At 33.2% G+C, this 17,786-nt stretch overlaps 2 protein-coding genes across 2 annotated transcripts; both read right to left on the reverse strand.

Annotated features, from left to right (window-relative positions):
* Positions 1-1,491: 1,491 nt before the first annotated feature.
* Positions 1,492-5,985, reverse strand: LOC126669748 (protein HOMOLOG OF MAMMALIAN LYST-INTERACTING PROTEIN 5). Its single transcript, XM_050363295.2, has 6 exons — positions 5,719-5,985; positions 5,522-5,622; positions 3,585-3,694; positions 3,123-3,198; positions 2,765-2,905; positions 1,492-2,437 (listed from the first exon to the last, which is right to left on the reverse strand). The coding sequence occupies exons 1-6, from the start codon at positions 5,810-5,812 to the stop codon at positions 1,673-1,675; spliced, it is 1,287 nt and encodes a 428-aa protein (XP_050219252.1). The 5' UTR covers positions 5,813-5,985; the 3' UTR covers positions 1,492-1,672.
* Positions 5,986-8,711: 2,726 nt separating this feature from the next.
* Positions 8,712-13,335, reverse strand: LOC126668123 (65-kDa microtubule-associated protein 1-like). The gene is made up of 11 exons (XM_050361339.2): positions 13,197-13,335; positions 12,091-12,141; positions 11,894-11,982; positions 11,604-11,807; positions 11,264-11,512; positions 10,950-11,165; positions 10,246-10,401; positions 9,849-10,160; positions 9,608-9,695; positions 9,366-9,514; positions 8,712-9,218 (listed from the first exon to the last, which is right to left on the reverse strand). The coding sequence occupies exons 3-11, from the start codon at positions 11,963-11,965 to the stop codon at positions 8,913-8,915; spliced, it is 1,752 nt and encodes a 583-aa protein (XP_050217296.1). The 5' UTR covers positions 11,966-11,982; positions 12,091-12,141; positions 13,197-13,335; the 3' UTR covers positions 8,712-8,912.
* Between the last annotated feature and the right edge of the window lie 4,451 nt (positions 13,336-17,786).

The raw sequence follows: 17,786 nt of genomic DNA on the forward strand, positions 1-17,786 counted from the left end.
TTAGGGGCTTAATCGAGATTAAAAATTCATAAAGAGGCTATTTGCTCCCACCTTAAACCATAGGGGCCTATTTGCTCCCGTCTTAAACCATAAGGGCATATTTTCCCCCTTTTGAACACGTGGAATATACATGGACATTCCACGTAGGCGGAAACTAACGTTTCGTTAACGTTGTTAAAAGCAGGAGCTTATATGGTCTGTTTTTAAAACGTTAGGGGTTTAATTGAGATCTGAAATTCAAAGAGGGCATACTTGCTCCATACCCTCAACGATAGGGGTATATTTGCCCCTTTTCCCAAAAAAATTACTAGTGACAATTATAATTAAATTAATATTTATTATATGTGAAAACTCAGCACTAAGTATACATTAATTAAAATTTCAAGACTGAATGTTGAATTAAAGCATTAACACTCTAATTTAAAAAAAAATCAAAATTTAAAGCACAAGTTATAACGATAATACAATATAAATTTTATAGATCGTAGCTATTAAAATATATAAATAGAACTACGAATAAAAATAATAATAGTGAGAAAATATTGCTTTGTTTTCATTTTTAGAAAATAGTTAACTAGCTAAATATCTAAAATGCCCTTAATTAAATTAATTTTGGTCAACTAAATTACATTGATAACGGTTTTGATAACAACGATAATTAATATTTTTTGATAGTTTTATAGTTAGAAGAAAAATTAAATGTATTTTATCAGTAATTTTAAATTATTAATTAATAAAAACACATTAAAAAATAAATGCATCAATTATTTAATAGAGTAGGTAGTTAGCATCATTTTAATTAAACAAACTAAATTTCTTAATAAATATGTAAATCAAACAAGACTACTTTTTATGGACTGAAGGAGCAATAATAGAATAGTTTTGAAATCACCTTAAATAAAAAAAAAATTAAAGAAGTTAATGTCTAAATATTTCAAGTTAAAAAATTGAGTTATCATTTCAAATGATTTTTTCAGTTAATTGAATAAAATAAGTTAGAAATAATTTGTACTATTATCAAACAAACTTTTCAAAAAGTGCAAAAAAAAATGAGATGAACAAAATCATGGTACCAAATATCCCAAAGCATGGTGTTTCTTGGCCTATCCGACTGGCAGCTCACTAGTTCAACTATTCAATGCAAAGCTGGAATAAAGTTGCATTGATAATCTTAGAATCTGCATCTCCTTGTAAACATCCATAATGCTTAGTTAAGAGGAAAGGCATTTCATTGGCTTGTAAGGGTTGTGATCACATTGATACCATCCACAAACAGAATCTACTTATATAGTAAAAGATGCAGATTCACAACTCCAATACAAAAGCCATGAACCATCCACTAGGATAAAGACACCTAGATACAGTTAAGTTTAAGATTTAATACTAAAGTTGAACATAGTGAGATATGATGATCTCCAGAAAAAAGCAACAAAGTAGCAACAATGCATCATTAGGCATTAAAGCTGGAAACAAATCGGAACTAAGGCCATGTTCGGAGGAATATCAATAACTTCATTCGTTCAGTATGTCAACATGACCAACTTCAACTCTTTTTGTACAGATATATATACTCAATTTACATAATACACGATTCAAAAGCCAAAACCAAATTGATAGAAACATAACTGGAATCTGACTTTAATTGGAATTGAGAAAAAAAAGATAAAATAACTTACTGACTAGATGATGGGTTGGTCAGCAATTCAAGGGATTTTTTCAAGTGTTCCACTGCAATTGACACGTCATCAAATGCCAATGCTCCGACTGCAAATCTAGCAGCTTTGTGTGCCTCTGCAATTTTCTCAGGTGGAGGCTGGTAATTGCTGTCATACTGATATGCTTGAGTGGCAGGTGGGGCAGGATCCAAATTGGTTCCATTTCTACTGCTTGAACTGTACTGGGCAGTCGATGGATAGTTGCTTGGAGGAGCCGATTGTGGAGCATGAGGAGATTCAGAACCTTGATAATACGAAGGATAATGTGTTGGCACTGATGGAAGACTGCTCTCTGTGAAACCGGGATAAGACTGGAAATTGGGAAGTGAGTAGGAGGAGGGCATTTCGTTGGATGGATAATTATGTGGTACATGCTGTTGAGGAGGTTCTTGTGTGTAGGGCTGATGATATGGCTGAGAATATGGAGATTCTTCTGAGCTACTTGATGGAGGTGGTGGATGAAAATCATGGGAAGAATAACCACCAGAAGGGTAAGCTGGTGGAGTTGGCGGGATGCTTGCAGAATGGTGGTTGTTTACCGGGTCATGAAACGAAGGCTGTGAACCCATGTGAGCAGAATTGTGGTTGTTCGTCCTCTCATGAAACATAGCTGATGGTGGCGTACCTGTAGAATGGCGATCCACTTGATCATTGAAGTGCGGAGACTGGTTATCAGATTCTGGTCGATGACTAGTAGCTCTTGTCTCAGTAGTCCCAACATCCTGCAAGGACAAACACAGGTTTAAGATTTTTCAAAATTATCTAAGTTTGGCTGAAGAATCAGTAAACAAGAATGAATTAGAAAGTTCCATCAGTCGCTACAATATCACTAGAACAACAAATTCGTAAAGGTTCCATAATGGTTATCAAGAATAAGTGGACCATGACAGGTGAACAAATTCACACACCTACTTCATGGGGATTCTAAAGAGATCAAGTATGACACATTTTTCTTGTTCACATTGGGTACACTGAAGAGATCAAGTAAAAGAAAAAATATTACTGGAAACTTTATTTAGAAGCTCAAACTGGTCATAGTAAATACATACATAGCCTCCGCCACTTGTACTTGATGGAATTGATAAATCATCATCACCAGAAGGAGGACCTGGATTGGGCTTCCTTCCTTCTTTCAACGCTTTCCTTATATCTGCAGCTTTCCAAACTGCATACTTCTGTTTCTGCTCAAGCTGTGGATCACGTAAAAAGAATAAGCACAATAATAAATCCATCTATTTTTCTCCTTTATCAAAATCATCAAGTTAAATACAGTTTACATACATATTAATGTATAATATGTATATAAATGTAACAAATATCGAGTTCAGGATGTACAAGCCCTTAAATTGTTTGAACTTTGAACAGCAAATTAGGCTTTCATGTGCGATTAGATTGCAAGAAACTCACATCTGGTAAAAGAGGACCAAACTGGTTTAAAATCTCAAAGAAAATGCTCGCCGCATAAAATGTTTTTGCAGTATTCCTGTAAGCAAGCACATAACATAATTAAAAAAATCTAAAATAGACACGAATTACATAAAATTGGAGAGACCCAGCAAATCAAATATAAATATCTAGTTTGAGTACCATTTGACTATTACGATCATAAATTGACCTCACTAATTAGGTCCATAATAGTCAAAATGGACCATTTAAATGATGATTGTCATGCCATGTCCTAGAATTTCAGAGGTAAGGACCACTATCATGACCCAGGTTTCCCAACACTGAATAATTAGGTCCATCATATCAGATTTGTGGCATGACAGAAAAAGATGACCATTAAGAACCTTGATGTTGAAAGAGTAGGTCAATAATAGTCAAATGGACCAATATGGCTAAATGTATGAGCTAAGAGAAACATATTACAAATCTGCTCGTCCGGCTCGATCTTGCTTGTCTGCCTTTCCAAAAACATTTAAAGCAAATCCCTCCACATGCAAATTATTTTCAGGTCCCAAGTTCAGTGACTTCTTGTCCTATAAAAGACAACAACACAGACCGTTATGAGAGATTAGAGAAAGATAAAGCAGGTAATAGCTTGACTGATAAATATAAAATACATGTGAATAACAAAGGCATAAAAAGAACAGCAAAAGCATATATTTTTTATACCTAGTCAATCCTAGCACTAAATGAAAGACTTTGAGACCAAAAAATAGAAAAACAAAAACCAAAATGAGCTCCAAATGCACTAAAGCAAATGTAAATGACTAGACCAACATCATAATACTTCAATAACCTATGGTCACATTCTAATAGTAGATATGTTCACATTCCTGATAAATTTCATAAGACAAAATTGACACATGTGTATGGGCATTACAGGCAGCAAAAACACATAGAACACAAATTACTAAGCTGCAAAGCGGATCCCTTTTCAATTTTTGCACATTGAAATTAGGCAAATTGGGTAACTTCAATAAAGAACACCCAATGCCTCATTAGCAGTGCAATTGACAACAAAATTGCACTGTAATACTGATAATAATTCAAGAACCTGATATCAAAATTCTAAATGTGACTAAGTTAACCATGCAGCTATTAAGAAGTATCCCAAACAAACCTAAATCTCTGTTACCTATTTAAGGATCTATGTATGGGCATTACGGGCAGCAAAAACACAAAGAAGTGAAATTATTAAGCTGCAAAGCGGATCCCAACTCACTATTAGCACATCAAAATCAGACTGAGATTAAAAGCAAACCAGAGCCTCAATACCAGTGCAATTTATAACGATAGCAACAATGACAACTGAAAGAACTAAAAAGTGTATTTTAAGTTTAGACTTTTCACAGTGGAGCTACTAAAAAGTAGAAAGTTCTCAGGTAATAACACATAATTCTAATACATATGTATGGGCATTACAGGCAGCAAAAACACAAAGAAGTGAGATTATTAAGCTGCAAAGCGGATCCCAAGTCAATTTTTGCACATTAAAATCAGACTACCTGGGATTAAAAACACCCACAGCCTCAATACCAGTGCATTTTACAACAATAGTAATAATGACAATTCAAGGATCCAAAATTATATTCTAACTTTAGATGTTCTAGTACGAAGCTATCAAAATGTTATCAGAAATAAACCTAAATTTCTCTTACATATGTATGGGCATTACAGGCAGCAAAAACACAAAGAATTGAAATTATTAAGCTGCAAAGCGGATCCCAAGTCAGTTTTAGCACGTTAAAAATCAGACCAACTGAGATTAAAACCACCAGAAGCCTCAATACTAGTGCAATTTACAACAAGAGTAATAATGAAAATTCAAGGATCTAACTCTACATTCTAAATTTAAACTTTCTACATTGGAGCTATGAAAGAATAATCAGAAATAAACCCACACTTCTAAACCATATGTATGGGCATTACAGGCAGCAAAAACACAAAGAAGTGAAATTATTAAGCTGCAAAGCGGATCCCAAGTAAGTTTTCGCACATTAAAATCAGACCAACTGAGATTAAAACCACCAGAAGCCTCAATACGAGTGCAATTTACAATAATGAAAATTCAAGGCTCTAAATTTACATTCTAAATTTAGAATTTTTACTATGGATCTATTAAAAAGTTCTCAAAAATAAACCCACTTTTCTAAAACATATGTATGGTCATTACTGGCAGTAAAAACACAGAAATAGATTCTTAAGCTGCAAAGCGGATCCCATTTCAGTTTCATACATCGAAATCAGGCTAACTGAGATTAATAACACCCAGAGCCTCAATACCAGTGAAATCACAACAACAACAACAATATCAATAATACAGTAGTACAAAACTAACAAAAGATAGAAAAGGGATAGACCTTTTCAAGCTGATTCATAAGGGAAATAAGTAGAGCATTAGTGGTTTTAGTCCGCTCGCTTTGCGGAATCCTTAATCCTTTCTCCATTGCATATAATCGACCTAATTAAACAAAGAAATACAAAAAGGAAAAAATTACGGTTTAAAGGAATCAATTAAAAATGCAAATCGAAGATAAAGAGAGAGGAGATTGCATACAGTAATAAGCAACTAAATGTTCGTGTTTTTGTAGCTCATCGGCTCGTTGCAGATACGGTAACAGTAGCTTCGCCGGTTCGTTGTCGCCCGCCATTGCTTTTACTTAGCTTCGATTTGCTTTCCTCTTACGCGTGCTTTTGTAGACAGTTTTTTTTAGGTTTGAGGTTCGCGGATGATAGCTGAAACTACGTCGTTTATCAGGTGTAAACCTAGGTTTCTACTAGTTATGCTTTATGCCGTAACCTAAACTGGAGACAATGTGGAGTTGCACAAAAATGAAGATGCTATAAATTTAAGAATATATGATAATTAAAAAATCTAAACATTTTAATTTTTTCTAATTTTATATAAAATTAGTACTCCCTCCGTCCCGTAAAGATAGAAAAAGTAGTGTTTTCACAAGAATTAAGAAACTCATTAATTGTGCTTATTTTATTAAAGTATTCCTACAATGCCCTTTAACAAATCTAAGGGTGAATCATTATAAAGCCACTACATTAAATGCTCATAGAATTAAATTATGAGGGTAGTTTGATAATTTTATTGTAAATTAACAATAAATATGGCTACTTTTTCTATTTTTATGGGACAAAAAAAGTGGTCACTTTTTCTATCTTTACGGGACGGAGGGAGTATTATTTTATTAGTTACAAAGTGATTTTAAAAATTATAGTCAGAATTTCCTCATTTGAATTTAATTTTATTCATATTACGGTCATTAATGTTTATTTATATTAATACAATTGATAATTGTATTAGAATAATTCGGCTAATAATCACCGACGGTCCTCGACTTTTACCCCAAACTTCCCTAAACCCCCTATACTTTCAAAAGCTTCCCTAAACCCCCTAACCTTTATGGCGGCGCTCATTCATGGTCCTTATGGACGAAAATACCCCTCAGCGCCGTCATTTTTTGGCGGCTGTCATTTAAAAAAAAATAAAAATTGGCGGCGCCATGTCAGCTGACACGTCACCAAAATACCCTAAAAAATTGGAAAACCCAAAATACCCTCAAAATAATATTTGAAAAAAAAATGTAACCAAACCTAAACCATCTATTCGAACCCAAACCACCACCCGACCTAACCCACCCGACCCAACTGACCCGTCCCCTCCGATCGTCTTCTCAAAAAATTCTGTTCTCAAGAACAGAAAATTCTGTTCTCAAGAACAGAAAATTCTGTTCTTGAGAACAGATTTCTGTTCTCAGGTTGAGAACAGATTTCTGTTCTTGAGAACAGATTTTCAAATATGTTCTTGAGAACAGATTTGGCAATCTGTTCCAAGAACAGATATGGCCGGAGGACGGCGATGTTGGCGGCGGAGAACGGCATCGGCGGCGGCGGGCGGCGGCAGGCGGTGGTGATAGGTTGACCGGATGGTTGGGTTTGATTTAATGTGGTTGGGTTTGATTTAGTGTGGTTTGATTAAAATATTTGAGGGGTATTTTGGGTGATTTAATTATTTTTGATATTTAATGACGTGTCAGTTGACACCTGGCGCCGCCAATTTTTTGTTTTTTATATAATTACAGCCGCCAAATTTTTAAGGGGTATTTTCGACCATAAGGGCCGTCAATGGCGCCGCCATAAAGGTTGGGGGATTTAGGGAAGCTTTTGAAATTATAGGGGGTTTAGGGAAGATTGGGGTAAAAGTCGAGGACCGTCGGTGATTATTAGCCGAATAATTCAAATAAAGTTAGCACAGTTAAGAAATGCTATATTATATTAGATAAATTAAAAAAATTGTCGAAAATAACCGAAATATTGTAAAGTTTAGGCTTAATCACCAAAAAAAACTTTCACCTTTTAGCCTTTTTTCAGTTGCACCCTGACGTTGCAATTTTGTCAGTTGCACTAGGGGTGTAACCGAGTCGAGCTAACTCGCGAGCTACTCGGGATTGACTCGAAAAATACTCGAAATCGACTCGACTCATATCGAGTCGAGTTCGAGTTCGAGCTACTCGAGTTTATTATCGAGTCGAGTTCGAGCTCCAAAATGCTTGACTCGATGAGCTCGCGAGCTTAATCGAGCTTTGGTTAATTTACCTTTTTACCCTTTTTATTTGTATATATTTATTATAATACCTTTATTTTAATATTAAAATATAATTTTTAAATATTTTCTAGATAATCGAGTCGAGTCGAGCTCGAGCTCGAGTCTCAGTTATTCTATCGAGTTCGAGCTCGAGCTCCCAAAATGAAACTCGATCGAGTTCGAGTCGAGTTTCGAGCTTCAGATTTTAGAGTCGAGTCGAGCTCGAGCTTGGCAGTGTTTCGACTCGACTCGGCTCGGTTACACCCCTAAGTTGCACCCTAATTCGCACCTTTGAGTTTCAATTCCACCCTCAAAATCAAATTGGACTTTTTTCACTCGGAAAAAATTCATAAAAATCCTTATAAAGTACTCGTTTGAACTCTTTTCCACATAAAAAGTTAAAAATGGATGACTTATTTTAATTTTTTTCAAATGAAAAAGAGATCAATTTAGTACTTGAGGGTGGAATTGAAAACCAAAGGTGCGAATTAGGGTGCAACTGACAAAATTGCAACGTCAGGGTGCATTTGAAAAGGGGCTAAAAGGTGGAGGTTTTTTTGGTGATTAAGCCTAAAGTTTAAAAACCAAATCTTTTAACTTTATATTCCAATTTAAAAAAAAAGTTATAATTTTTGTATTATTACTTTATTTTACTTATATGACATGTTAAATATTGCCTCAATCTAAACATCTTTAAAAGCGGCTGAACAATACCAACGAATTATATTATATCTCAAATGATATAAACATGATAGTGTCGTAGATTCAATTCTTCCACAAGCGCATCCCCTCCCAATTATCAGAAAAAGCGGCTGGACAATAATATGTCAAAATAAGTTACCAAGTGGATAATTCGTACCGAAGCAAAACTAAATTCAAATTCAAAATGGACGAAATTCATTAGCAGGTGGTATCAGTATGTGCTAATGCAAAAGGGTGACTAGAAGCAGGAGTGACTGGAAGTAAAGCAGCATAAGATTATAAGAGCTCCAAATGCCAATAGAACACATACAAGCCTAAATAAACAACAGTTTTTACTCTCCACTTCTCAGTTTTTCACATCTATATCACTACACCAACCTCCTCCTACTAATAACAAATAGTAATAATTATCAAAAGGGTGTAAGTAAACCTACAATGCATCTCTTATTTCGTTACGGTGAAACCGGAACTGTGTCCGTTCCAGAAATGTGGGAGGCTGTGTCCTCTTTCGACATGGCTACATAGTTAACTGGGGTTGCCAGCCTACTCGTACTGTCTCTCCTCCCGTCTTTAGTACTGGACTTACTCCCGTTTTGATGAGCATTCAACGATAGCCGCCTGTTTGGAGTTCCGTTGGTGCCTCCGTTCCCTCGAGGGCCTATCACCTTCTTCGTACCTACTGGTCGGGCAGGGCTAGGCCTTGACCCGAAAATAGTATCTTGGTCTGTGGTTTGCTGCTCACTGTACTTCTTTTGATCCTGCATTTTCAAAAGTTGTAGCCTCCTTCAGTTACTATATCCGATTATTTTAGATTCTTACACCGTAAATTAGTGATTTGCAAATTTTTAACCTCAACTTAGACAAAAGTGACAGGTCGGTCCAATATTCAAGTATTCGAAACTCACTTTAAGTCTTCGCTTTTCTTCTTCTCTTTCTTGCCTGAGCATCGCATATTCATCTAGCATGGCCAAGAGAGGAACTCCGTCATATGCGAATTGCATGCCACGCTCTTCCTCCCATGCTTGAGTTCTGGCAACCAAGGTGTCGACCAGTGCTACAATCGAAATAAGACATGACTGTTTTAAGGAACTAATAGGTTAGAATAAAGCATGAGATACTTCAGATGGTTCCCGGATTTTATAGATACCTGGAATTTTGTTTACCAATATTCGAGCTTTTTCAGCACGCTTGAGATTCAAGTGTGCTCCTCTGCTGGCATTATACCTGTTCTCATCCTGTTTCAATTAGAAAAGAATAATTGCCAAAATTAGAACTTTCCTCGTTCACTTATACAGTTCCGTGATCATCAGTTTTATAAATTACATAATTGGATATTGATTAGTAAGATAGTTTGCACAAAAACTGAAGAGGGAATAATAGATATATACCCTATTGTAGTCCTCAAGCCAGCTCTCTTCTTCACATGCTGACATCCATTTCTCAACCTTGTCCAAAATATCTTTTCTACTAAGTGCTTCTTCTTTGGCATTTGATATCTGAGCATCCATGTCAGCAAGCAACTCGGAAGGCTCAACACTCCCAGAATCAATCAACGCCATGATTTTTTCTCGAGCAGCTTCTGGATCTATTTCTGTATGAACACGAGCGTAAATCTCTTCGAGCTCATCTTGCTTTTTGAATGCAATTTCTTTCATCCTGCTTGCTTTTAGCAGATCAAGCCTTTCAACTTCAACCTCGGCCTTAAAAAAGTGAAAGTGAAATGCGTAAACAACTATTACAGTTTATTCAAATCAAAAAATTTGTTCGTTTGCAGAATACTAATACCTGCTCAATCAGATCCATAGCAAGAGCACCAGGGACTGTCACTCCATCAACAGAAGCTGACATGTTACAGGTAACATGATCAAACAATTGCCTTTCTTCATCGGGAGTATCCATAAGATTCCACAGATCAGTTAGCTGAGCTGCTAGCTCTTGAAGCTGTTGAATGCAGAATACAAGTCAAATAGCTTTACATATATAGGGGTGTGCATTTGGTTCGAGCTGAACCAAAATGTTGCCTTCTTTTAACCTAGCTGAACCGAATATACAAGGATGTAAAAAATTTCAAACCAAACTGAACAGTCGGTTCGGTTGATTGTTTTGGTTCTATTTGGTTTGCACTAAAACATAACATAATTTTTTTTGTCCAAAACCGAACTGAAAAACCAAAACCTTTTTCTAGTATCAAATTGAACCGAATTTGTCGGTTCGGTTTGGTTCGGTTTGTGTACACCCCCCATCCATAAACTGACAAAAAATCCCAATTTGCAAATCCGACGCATTGTCTTAAATATAAGGTGAAGACAAATGATGAGGAATCACAACATTATTGAGAGGATAAAGGGTCAGCCTTCATAATTCCCTAAGTTGTGTAGTTAAGTTTTCAAGTATTATGCATACCTTGTGAAAGAAAGTGAAGGAAAGCGACAACTAATACACTTCTTTTATAAGCACCAAAAGCTAAAATAAACAAAATTAAAAATTACCTTATGAAGCCTCTGCTTCTTATCTTCTATTAATGCTAAGACAGTTTTAGCCAGCCTTGCTAAGGTATCATTACTGATGCTCTTAGATTGCACTCCGGTGGAGTCATTTAAGCTCGGATGAACTTCAGTTACAGTACTCAGGAAATCCATTCCCAGGACACCACAAAGATCATGTACACTGCTCACAAATTCAAGGACCTTCTGCAGCCTCTCACTCTATCATACAAAACAAGCCATTAGCCGTGAAAGAATTGCAAACTTGGCAACTACGTAATTTTCATTATCAATGCATCATGATCTAATTTGAGATTTACCTTTTCTTTTTGGAGTTCTTGAAGTTGAGCATGAAATTCATCAAGTTTTTTCAGAGATAGATCAGTCTCGTCAACTGCAGGAGTCTCGTTAACATTGGAGTTCCCAGAAATTTCTCCACAAATTTTCTGAATTTGTGATTGCACATCGGAAAATTCCTTTACCCTCTCATCTTTCTGTTTCCATAGCTGTTCAAGTGCCGGTGCTATAGCTGCAAGTTGTTCCTTGATTGTTCCAGACGTTTTCTCGGGCTGTAAAAGCAGACAAGGAAAATTGTAAGTACTCGGCATGCTTTAGGCCTTACGTCATAGCAGACAAGACCAAATCAAGTAAATTACTCACCATTCCTGTAAAGGTTTTTTCTCCCAATGCTGAAAGCAGATTGGCTAATTCAATTTTGGCATCTGACAATGCCTCGAGTAGCTGGGCCCTTGATTTTGCAGCCTGCTCAACCTTTTTCTTATACACGTCCAAACACTCTTGTTCTATTTGAAGAAGCATCTTGTCCCGTTCCTCATCACTTTCACCGACCTCATCCCAGATTTCCTAGCAGAAATAAGGGCAGCAAGTTAAGCAATTTACTTTTAAAAAACATTAACAATGAAATGTAAAACAGAATATTAAAAAGTTACCTGTAGTTTATGTAGCAAAGTACCACAAGTTGTTTCTCCAAGAAGGGGATTATGACCCTCTGTAACAGCCATTTATGTAACTCTAAAACCTAACATGCACCACAGAGCGTCCCAAATTAAATTTGGGGTATGAAGAGACATTTTCTAAAGTTAGACAATTGAAAATACAACCCCAGAATTAAACATTGAACCGATACCTCTGTTGAACGGTGAAAGGAAGACCTTTATCAGACAAAAAGCATGCACACCTATGAAAAATGGTCACAAACAACATGAGTTGAAGGCTCAAGTCTACAATAAAAAAAATTAGTTGAAAAAACATAACAATAATTGAGCATGTGAAAGATGAGAAAATCAAAAGACAACGGGGAAATATGTTTGAAACTTCAAATTCACTCCATAGAAAGGACACGATCTGAACACTCAAATACATGGAAACATCAAACCGAAAAGGAACACATCAGACATGTAAAAACCCACTAGTTCATAAGAATTCAGGAAACTTAGAAATTTCAAACTGCTCATATCTTTCGTAAAACACACAATGATGGTCGATATAGTTCATAGAAATGATCAAAGATTCCAGTTTCAAAAGAGACAGAAACACAAATTCCAATTCATGTTTCTTCTTTACTCCAGAAGTTAATGAGGACTAAGCAAACTATATAATTAAGCAACTCGGAAATGCAGCGGGTCAGGCATGAAACAAAGACTCCCTTGACTACTTCTCTTAACCATATCTCCCAATAACAACAACACACAAGCTTACTTCATTGCACCATAACAGCCTACTCAATTGAATCAATACAGCTACCAACTTCTTTTTCCTCACTCACATTTACTCAAAAAAGAAACCAACTCCAGTTTACTTAACTAAAACTCACTCAATTAAACTAATCACGAGATCATGACACCTCCAAACATCTCAAACCACCAAGCCAAAGATCAAGAAAACCATCAAAATCAAGATCTCAAATTCTCAACTCAAACCACCCTAATCAACTCCAACTTCACCCACACAAAATTCAACTCACATTCCCCACCAATTAACAAGAATAAAAATCCTCATTAGAACTAAAAATGCACTCTACAAACACCTCACATTAGCTAAACCAACCACAAGAACAGCTTCAAACCCACATAGATCTCTCTTCAACCAACAAAAATCAACACAAACATGACCCACTACTCAAAACCTACTCAAAATGAGATCAAAAAAGCTCTACCAAAACCTACATTCAACTTAAAAAAAAACAAGAACAAGAACAAAGTGTGGTGCATGAACAAGGAAACCAATGCTTACCCAGATCGTAGTTGAGCTAGGGTTTTTGTGGGTTTGCTAGTTTCAGATCTAAAGCTTGCTGTTTTTTAAATTTTAATTTATTTTTTTCTGGTCTTTGGGTCTATTTGAGTGTGTATTTTTTTCTATGCAGAGTGATGATAATAGAAGAAGCTAACACTAAAGGACACAGATATGGAAGGTGGGACCCGTTGCTTCTACTATATCTAAATCTTATTGTCATGAGAGAAAGTCACTTAGTTCCCTTTACTACCCGCAATTCTCGGCTTTATTTACGAAAATGACACTGTCACTATTGCACTATAGTCATAGACAGGTAACAAAATTTCTTCTTGTCTGCTAAAATATTACTCACCCAACCATCGGGCTTGATTCAAATGGTAAGCAGTTTGGTATCGTTTAAATAAAATTTGAAATTCGAATTTTGTGAATGCAGAAAATTCATGCTGGCAGACTTACCCATCATGTCAGATACACAACACGGGTCGGATCCAAAATTAGTCATGGTGAAGCCTTAAAAATCGGATGGGCAACCAAAAATATATTAGTCACCCTTAAAGTTTTTTGAATTTTTTTTAAATTCATAAATTTTAACGTATAAAACAGAAGTTTGAAATATTCTAATAATTGAAGCATAATTATCGTGAAAATGAAAATTAACTGTTAATTGATTAAATTGTAAATATAGAAAGAATATTATATATTTTTTTGGATGTTTGGCTATGAATAAATATAGTAAATTTTCTCAAAATAAAATAAAATATAGTAAATGGATGAACAGCTTAAAATGCCTTTGACATGAAGTTAAAATTAAATTGAAGAGCACATCAGATGTTTTATAATAAGAGATGAGCTGAAATATATTAGGGGTACCAAAAATATAAAACCAAAAATGTTGGGTGTTTCACATTAGTGTAAAAATAAATTGTCATCAATTGAACAATGATTAGTCAAAAAGATTAATACTACCATTCTTCGTTTTTTCTCTATCATGATTAAAAATATTATGAGAATCTAGAAAAAGGAAAAGTTGCTAATACTTAATTTTAAACCATAATTTGTATTTGGTTCCTACACTATCACACCTTTAATAACTGAATCTCTATACTAAAAAACGTTCATATTAGTCCCTACATTATCAATTACAAATACATTGAGTCATTCATTTTGGAGATGAACTCAATATATTTATATGGCCATAAATTGATGGAAATAAATAGAAGAATTTGAAATTGATGAAATTGATAGTGTAGGAATTCCAATATAAATGTTTTTTGCAAAGGGACTCAATCGTTAAATGTGTTAATACATGGATTCAAACATGTGTTAAGCTTAATTTTAAATAAATATCACTTCTTTTATTTATAATGATTAATGACCATAATAACAAATAAAAAAATTTGTAGTGATGGAATAATTATATACTACTCCAACGTATTAACTGTGATTGTCACATTAATAAAAAAAAATAAAATGGCTATTTAGAGTTACAGATTGACTATAAGTCTAATGTTTTGAAATCTTAAATTTTTTCTCGTGGTACAATTATAACAAAACTTTTTAAAATCACTAATTTTAACCAATTTTCAATAAGTACATTTAAATCTTATCGAATCACTTGTTATTTTAAAAAAATACCAAAGTTTTTGAATTGTTTAAAACATACATAACTTTTTTTTCATTTCAAAAGTATTTATAAATTTTATTTAAAAGGGTTATACCTGAAACAAATCGAAGAAAATTTGTATTTTTAAAAATATGAATATTAACTGAAATTGAAATACATTTATTAAAAAATGAAAAAAGAATTATATTTTTGAAATGTTTGGTTAGAATTGATTTCATTTAAAAAATTATTTTCTCTATTTTTTTAACTGTCCATTTTGTCAAATATATTTGGCTTAATTACTTAAAAACCACTCACCTTGAACTTTTTTTTCGTTTATACCATGACCTATGAAAAAATTCATTTATACCCTGACGTATGTATTTATGTTTCATCTCTACCCCGAGGCACTAAATTAACCTCTTTTCATTAAAAAAAAGTTTAAAATGGTTCTTCATTTTTAACCTAAACTAATTAGAGTTTAATTAGAAATGAATTTTTTTCTAAATGAAGGATTATTTTAATTTTTTTTAAATAAAAAGAGGTTAATTTAGTGCCTCGGGGTAGAGGTGAAACATAAACACATACGTCAGGGTATAGATGAATTTTTTCCTAAATCAGGGTATAAACGAAAAAAAAGTTCAAGGTGTGTGATTTTAAGTAATTAAGCCAATATATTTATCTATAATTACTTGTTTATTTAGAACAGGAATAATGTCAAAAAAATACGAACTTTACATGTTTTATCATTTTAATCACGCGGTTTAAATTTCGTCATTTGCATTCACGAACTGCCATTTTTCAAATTCATGCACGGTGCCGAGGTGTCACGACTCCATTAATGTAATTTGTGTGTGTTTTAGAATAAGACTACTATTATGGGACAGAGGGAATACAAATTTAGTTAAATAGACAAATAAAAAAAATGAAAATAATAGTATTTTTAGGACATCAAACCTTCTTTTTATTACCATTTGATGGTATTTAAATAAAGTTAGCTTGTTATAGTTTACAATTAAATTCTTTTTTAACATTTATGAAGAAACACAAACATATTTATAAATAAATATAGATAAACAATTTCATCTTCATTATTGAAAAATCTTCAATCTATCCTTGACTAGCTTTCCGATGATAAATATTAAATCAAGAATAAAAATAAAAAGAAATTTACTATTTATTAAAATTTATGGAATTAAAGCGAAATAGAAAAAAAGATGGCTACCGCCAACTGTAAAATCAAATTATTGACAACAGCCGAACAAACTATTGGATTTTTTTAGAGAGGAAAAGTGTGTGTGAGAGAGAGAATCGTTCAACTAAAAGTCTTAGTTAAATTGCAACAAATTTTAAAGATTTGGTATTTACTTTACTATTAGGCCTATATAAAAAAAACATAAAATCAACACTCCGTTGGTCAACTGTGCACATAGCACATGTACACCGTGTTGTGACCAATGTTAACCGGGTTGTTGTCCATAACTGATCGGCGTTAACCGCTGCTGCGAGAAAAAAATTCACCCAAATTTAACGAGTGAGAAATTTCTAGACGAGACTTTGGTAATATATTTCTGTTATTTTCATGTGTTTCAAGTGTTTAGTTAAAACATTGTATTTGTAAATAAAAATAAAACGACAAACGTAAGTTTTTTTAAGTATGTGTATTTGTTTTTTTGGAAAAGTTACAATATTTTTGATAAAAATATTTGAAAAAATAGTAAATTTTATATTTTTTTATAAACTATCACATTTCTTTTCCTTTTTCAGTTAAAATAAAAATTATTATACTTAAATCCAACCATTATCTTTTTTCCATATAGAGTCAATGAAATTTTTAAAATGCTTCCAACTATAGATGACATCTGTAAACTTTTCACATTCATACCAATCCTCGCTCAAATTTTACAGGTCTTTTACGAGAGGTAAGTTCTTGATTCAAATTTTAACGGTTATATATATAAATATAGTTTAAACTTGTGATCTCACTTAAATTAGAAGAGCGCTTTAATAACTCATATGTACTTTGAGGTTAGATCCACCCATGGTTAATGTTGAGCAATATGTGTGGAAATGGCAAGATGATAATTAAAATAAGTTAGAAGGGCATAAGGGGCAGGGAGGCAAAAAAACATAAAAGGGATTATAAATAGAAAACGACAAATTCTACCTAAATGGTCATGTAGTTGGATTTTAAAGTGTAATTTAAAGTGTTAGATACATATTAGATTTTTATTGATAAAATTTAAAATATTTAAAATATATATTAATTATAAAATTAACTTTATATATGTGATATAAATAAAAATATTAATTTGAAAAACAGAAGAAAATAGATTAAGGAAGCAAAAGTCATTGTCAATGCAAGGTGTCTATCACACATGTAATAGTCTCTCATCTTTAATGCATTACCATGCAAGGTTATGAATTTAAAACAAAATTCACCAAATTAGCGCTTTAAATATATACACTTAGAGATGTGTGGTAGTAAAAATATTAAATCTATTTAATGTTTAAATAAAATAAAAAATAGAATTACATTAAAATAATAAATTCAGTTTGATGTGATTTAATTTTATCAAAATTTAAAAACAGCAAATAAAAAATAAAATCAATTACATATAGGTCAAAATATTAACATTTTAATATATATAAAAATACCATTACTATATATATATATATATATATATATATATATATATATCTGTTCAGAGTTTTAAATTTTTAAAATTTTTAAACTTAAAATTGAACCCAATTTTTTTTTTAAAGAATTACAATAAATAAGATTCATAATAAACAAGTAATTATTTGAGTTGATCTGTTTGGTTTAATGAACACCTTATTTGCATTGCTATTATCTTTTGTATTCAACAAAATTGTGAGTTTTAATATTCAATATTCATTTTTAGTTAATATTATAAAAAAATATTAATAAACTAAAAAAATTCTATCCAAAATTTTATTCTAAACCATTAGATGTTGCATACATA

Source organism: Mercurialis annua, linkage group LG2 (genome assembly GCF_937616625.2).
Source record: "Mercurialis annua linkage group LG2, ddMerAnnu1.2, whole genome shotgun sequence".
In the NCBI taxonomy this organism is placed as follows: Eukaryota; Viridiplantae; Streptophyta; class Magnoliopsida; order Malpighiales; family Euphorbiaceae; genus Mercurialis; species Mercurialis annua.

Bases quoted from the DNA above. Each gene is read 5' to 3' on its own strand.
- LOC126669748 (XM_050363295.2), bottom strand. From the start codon at position 5,812: ATGGCGGGCGACAACGAACCGGCGAAGCTACTGTTACCGTATCTGCAA. The intron at 3,695-5,521 runs GTCTATCCCTTT...TGTCTTTTATAG, and splicing joins TTATGAATCAGCTTGAAAAG to GACAAGAAGTCACTGAACTT. The intron at 2,906-3,122 runs GTGAGTTTCTTG...CGTGATCCACAG, and splicing joins TTGGTCCTCTTTTACCAGAT to CTTGAGCAGAAACAGAAGTA.
- LOC126668123 (XM_050361339.2), bottom strand. From the start codon at position 11,965: ATGGCTGTTACAGAGGGTCATAATCCCCTTCTTGGAGAAACAACTTGT. The intron at 10,402-10,949 runs GTAATTTTTAAT...TGCATTCAACAG, and splicing joins AGAAGCAGAGGCTTCATAAG to CTTCAAGAGCTAGCAGCTCA. The intron at 9,219-9,365 runs GTGAGTTTCGAA...TTGAAAATGCAG, and splicing joins AAGAAAAGCGAAGACTTAAA to GATCAAAAGAAGTACAGTGA.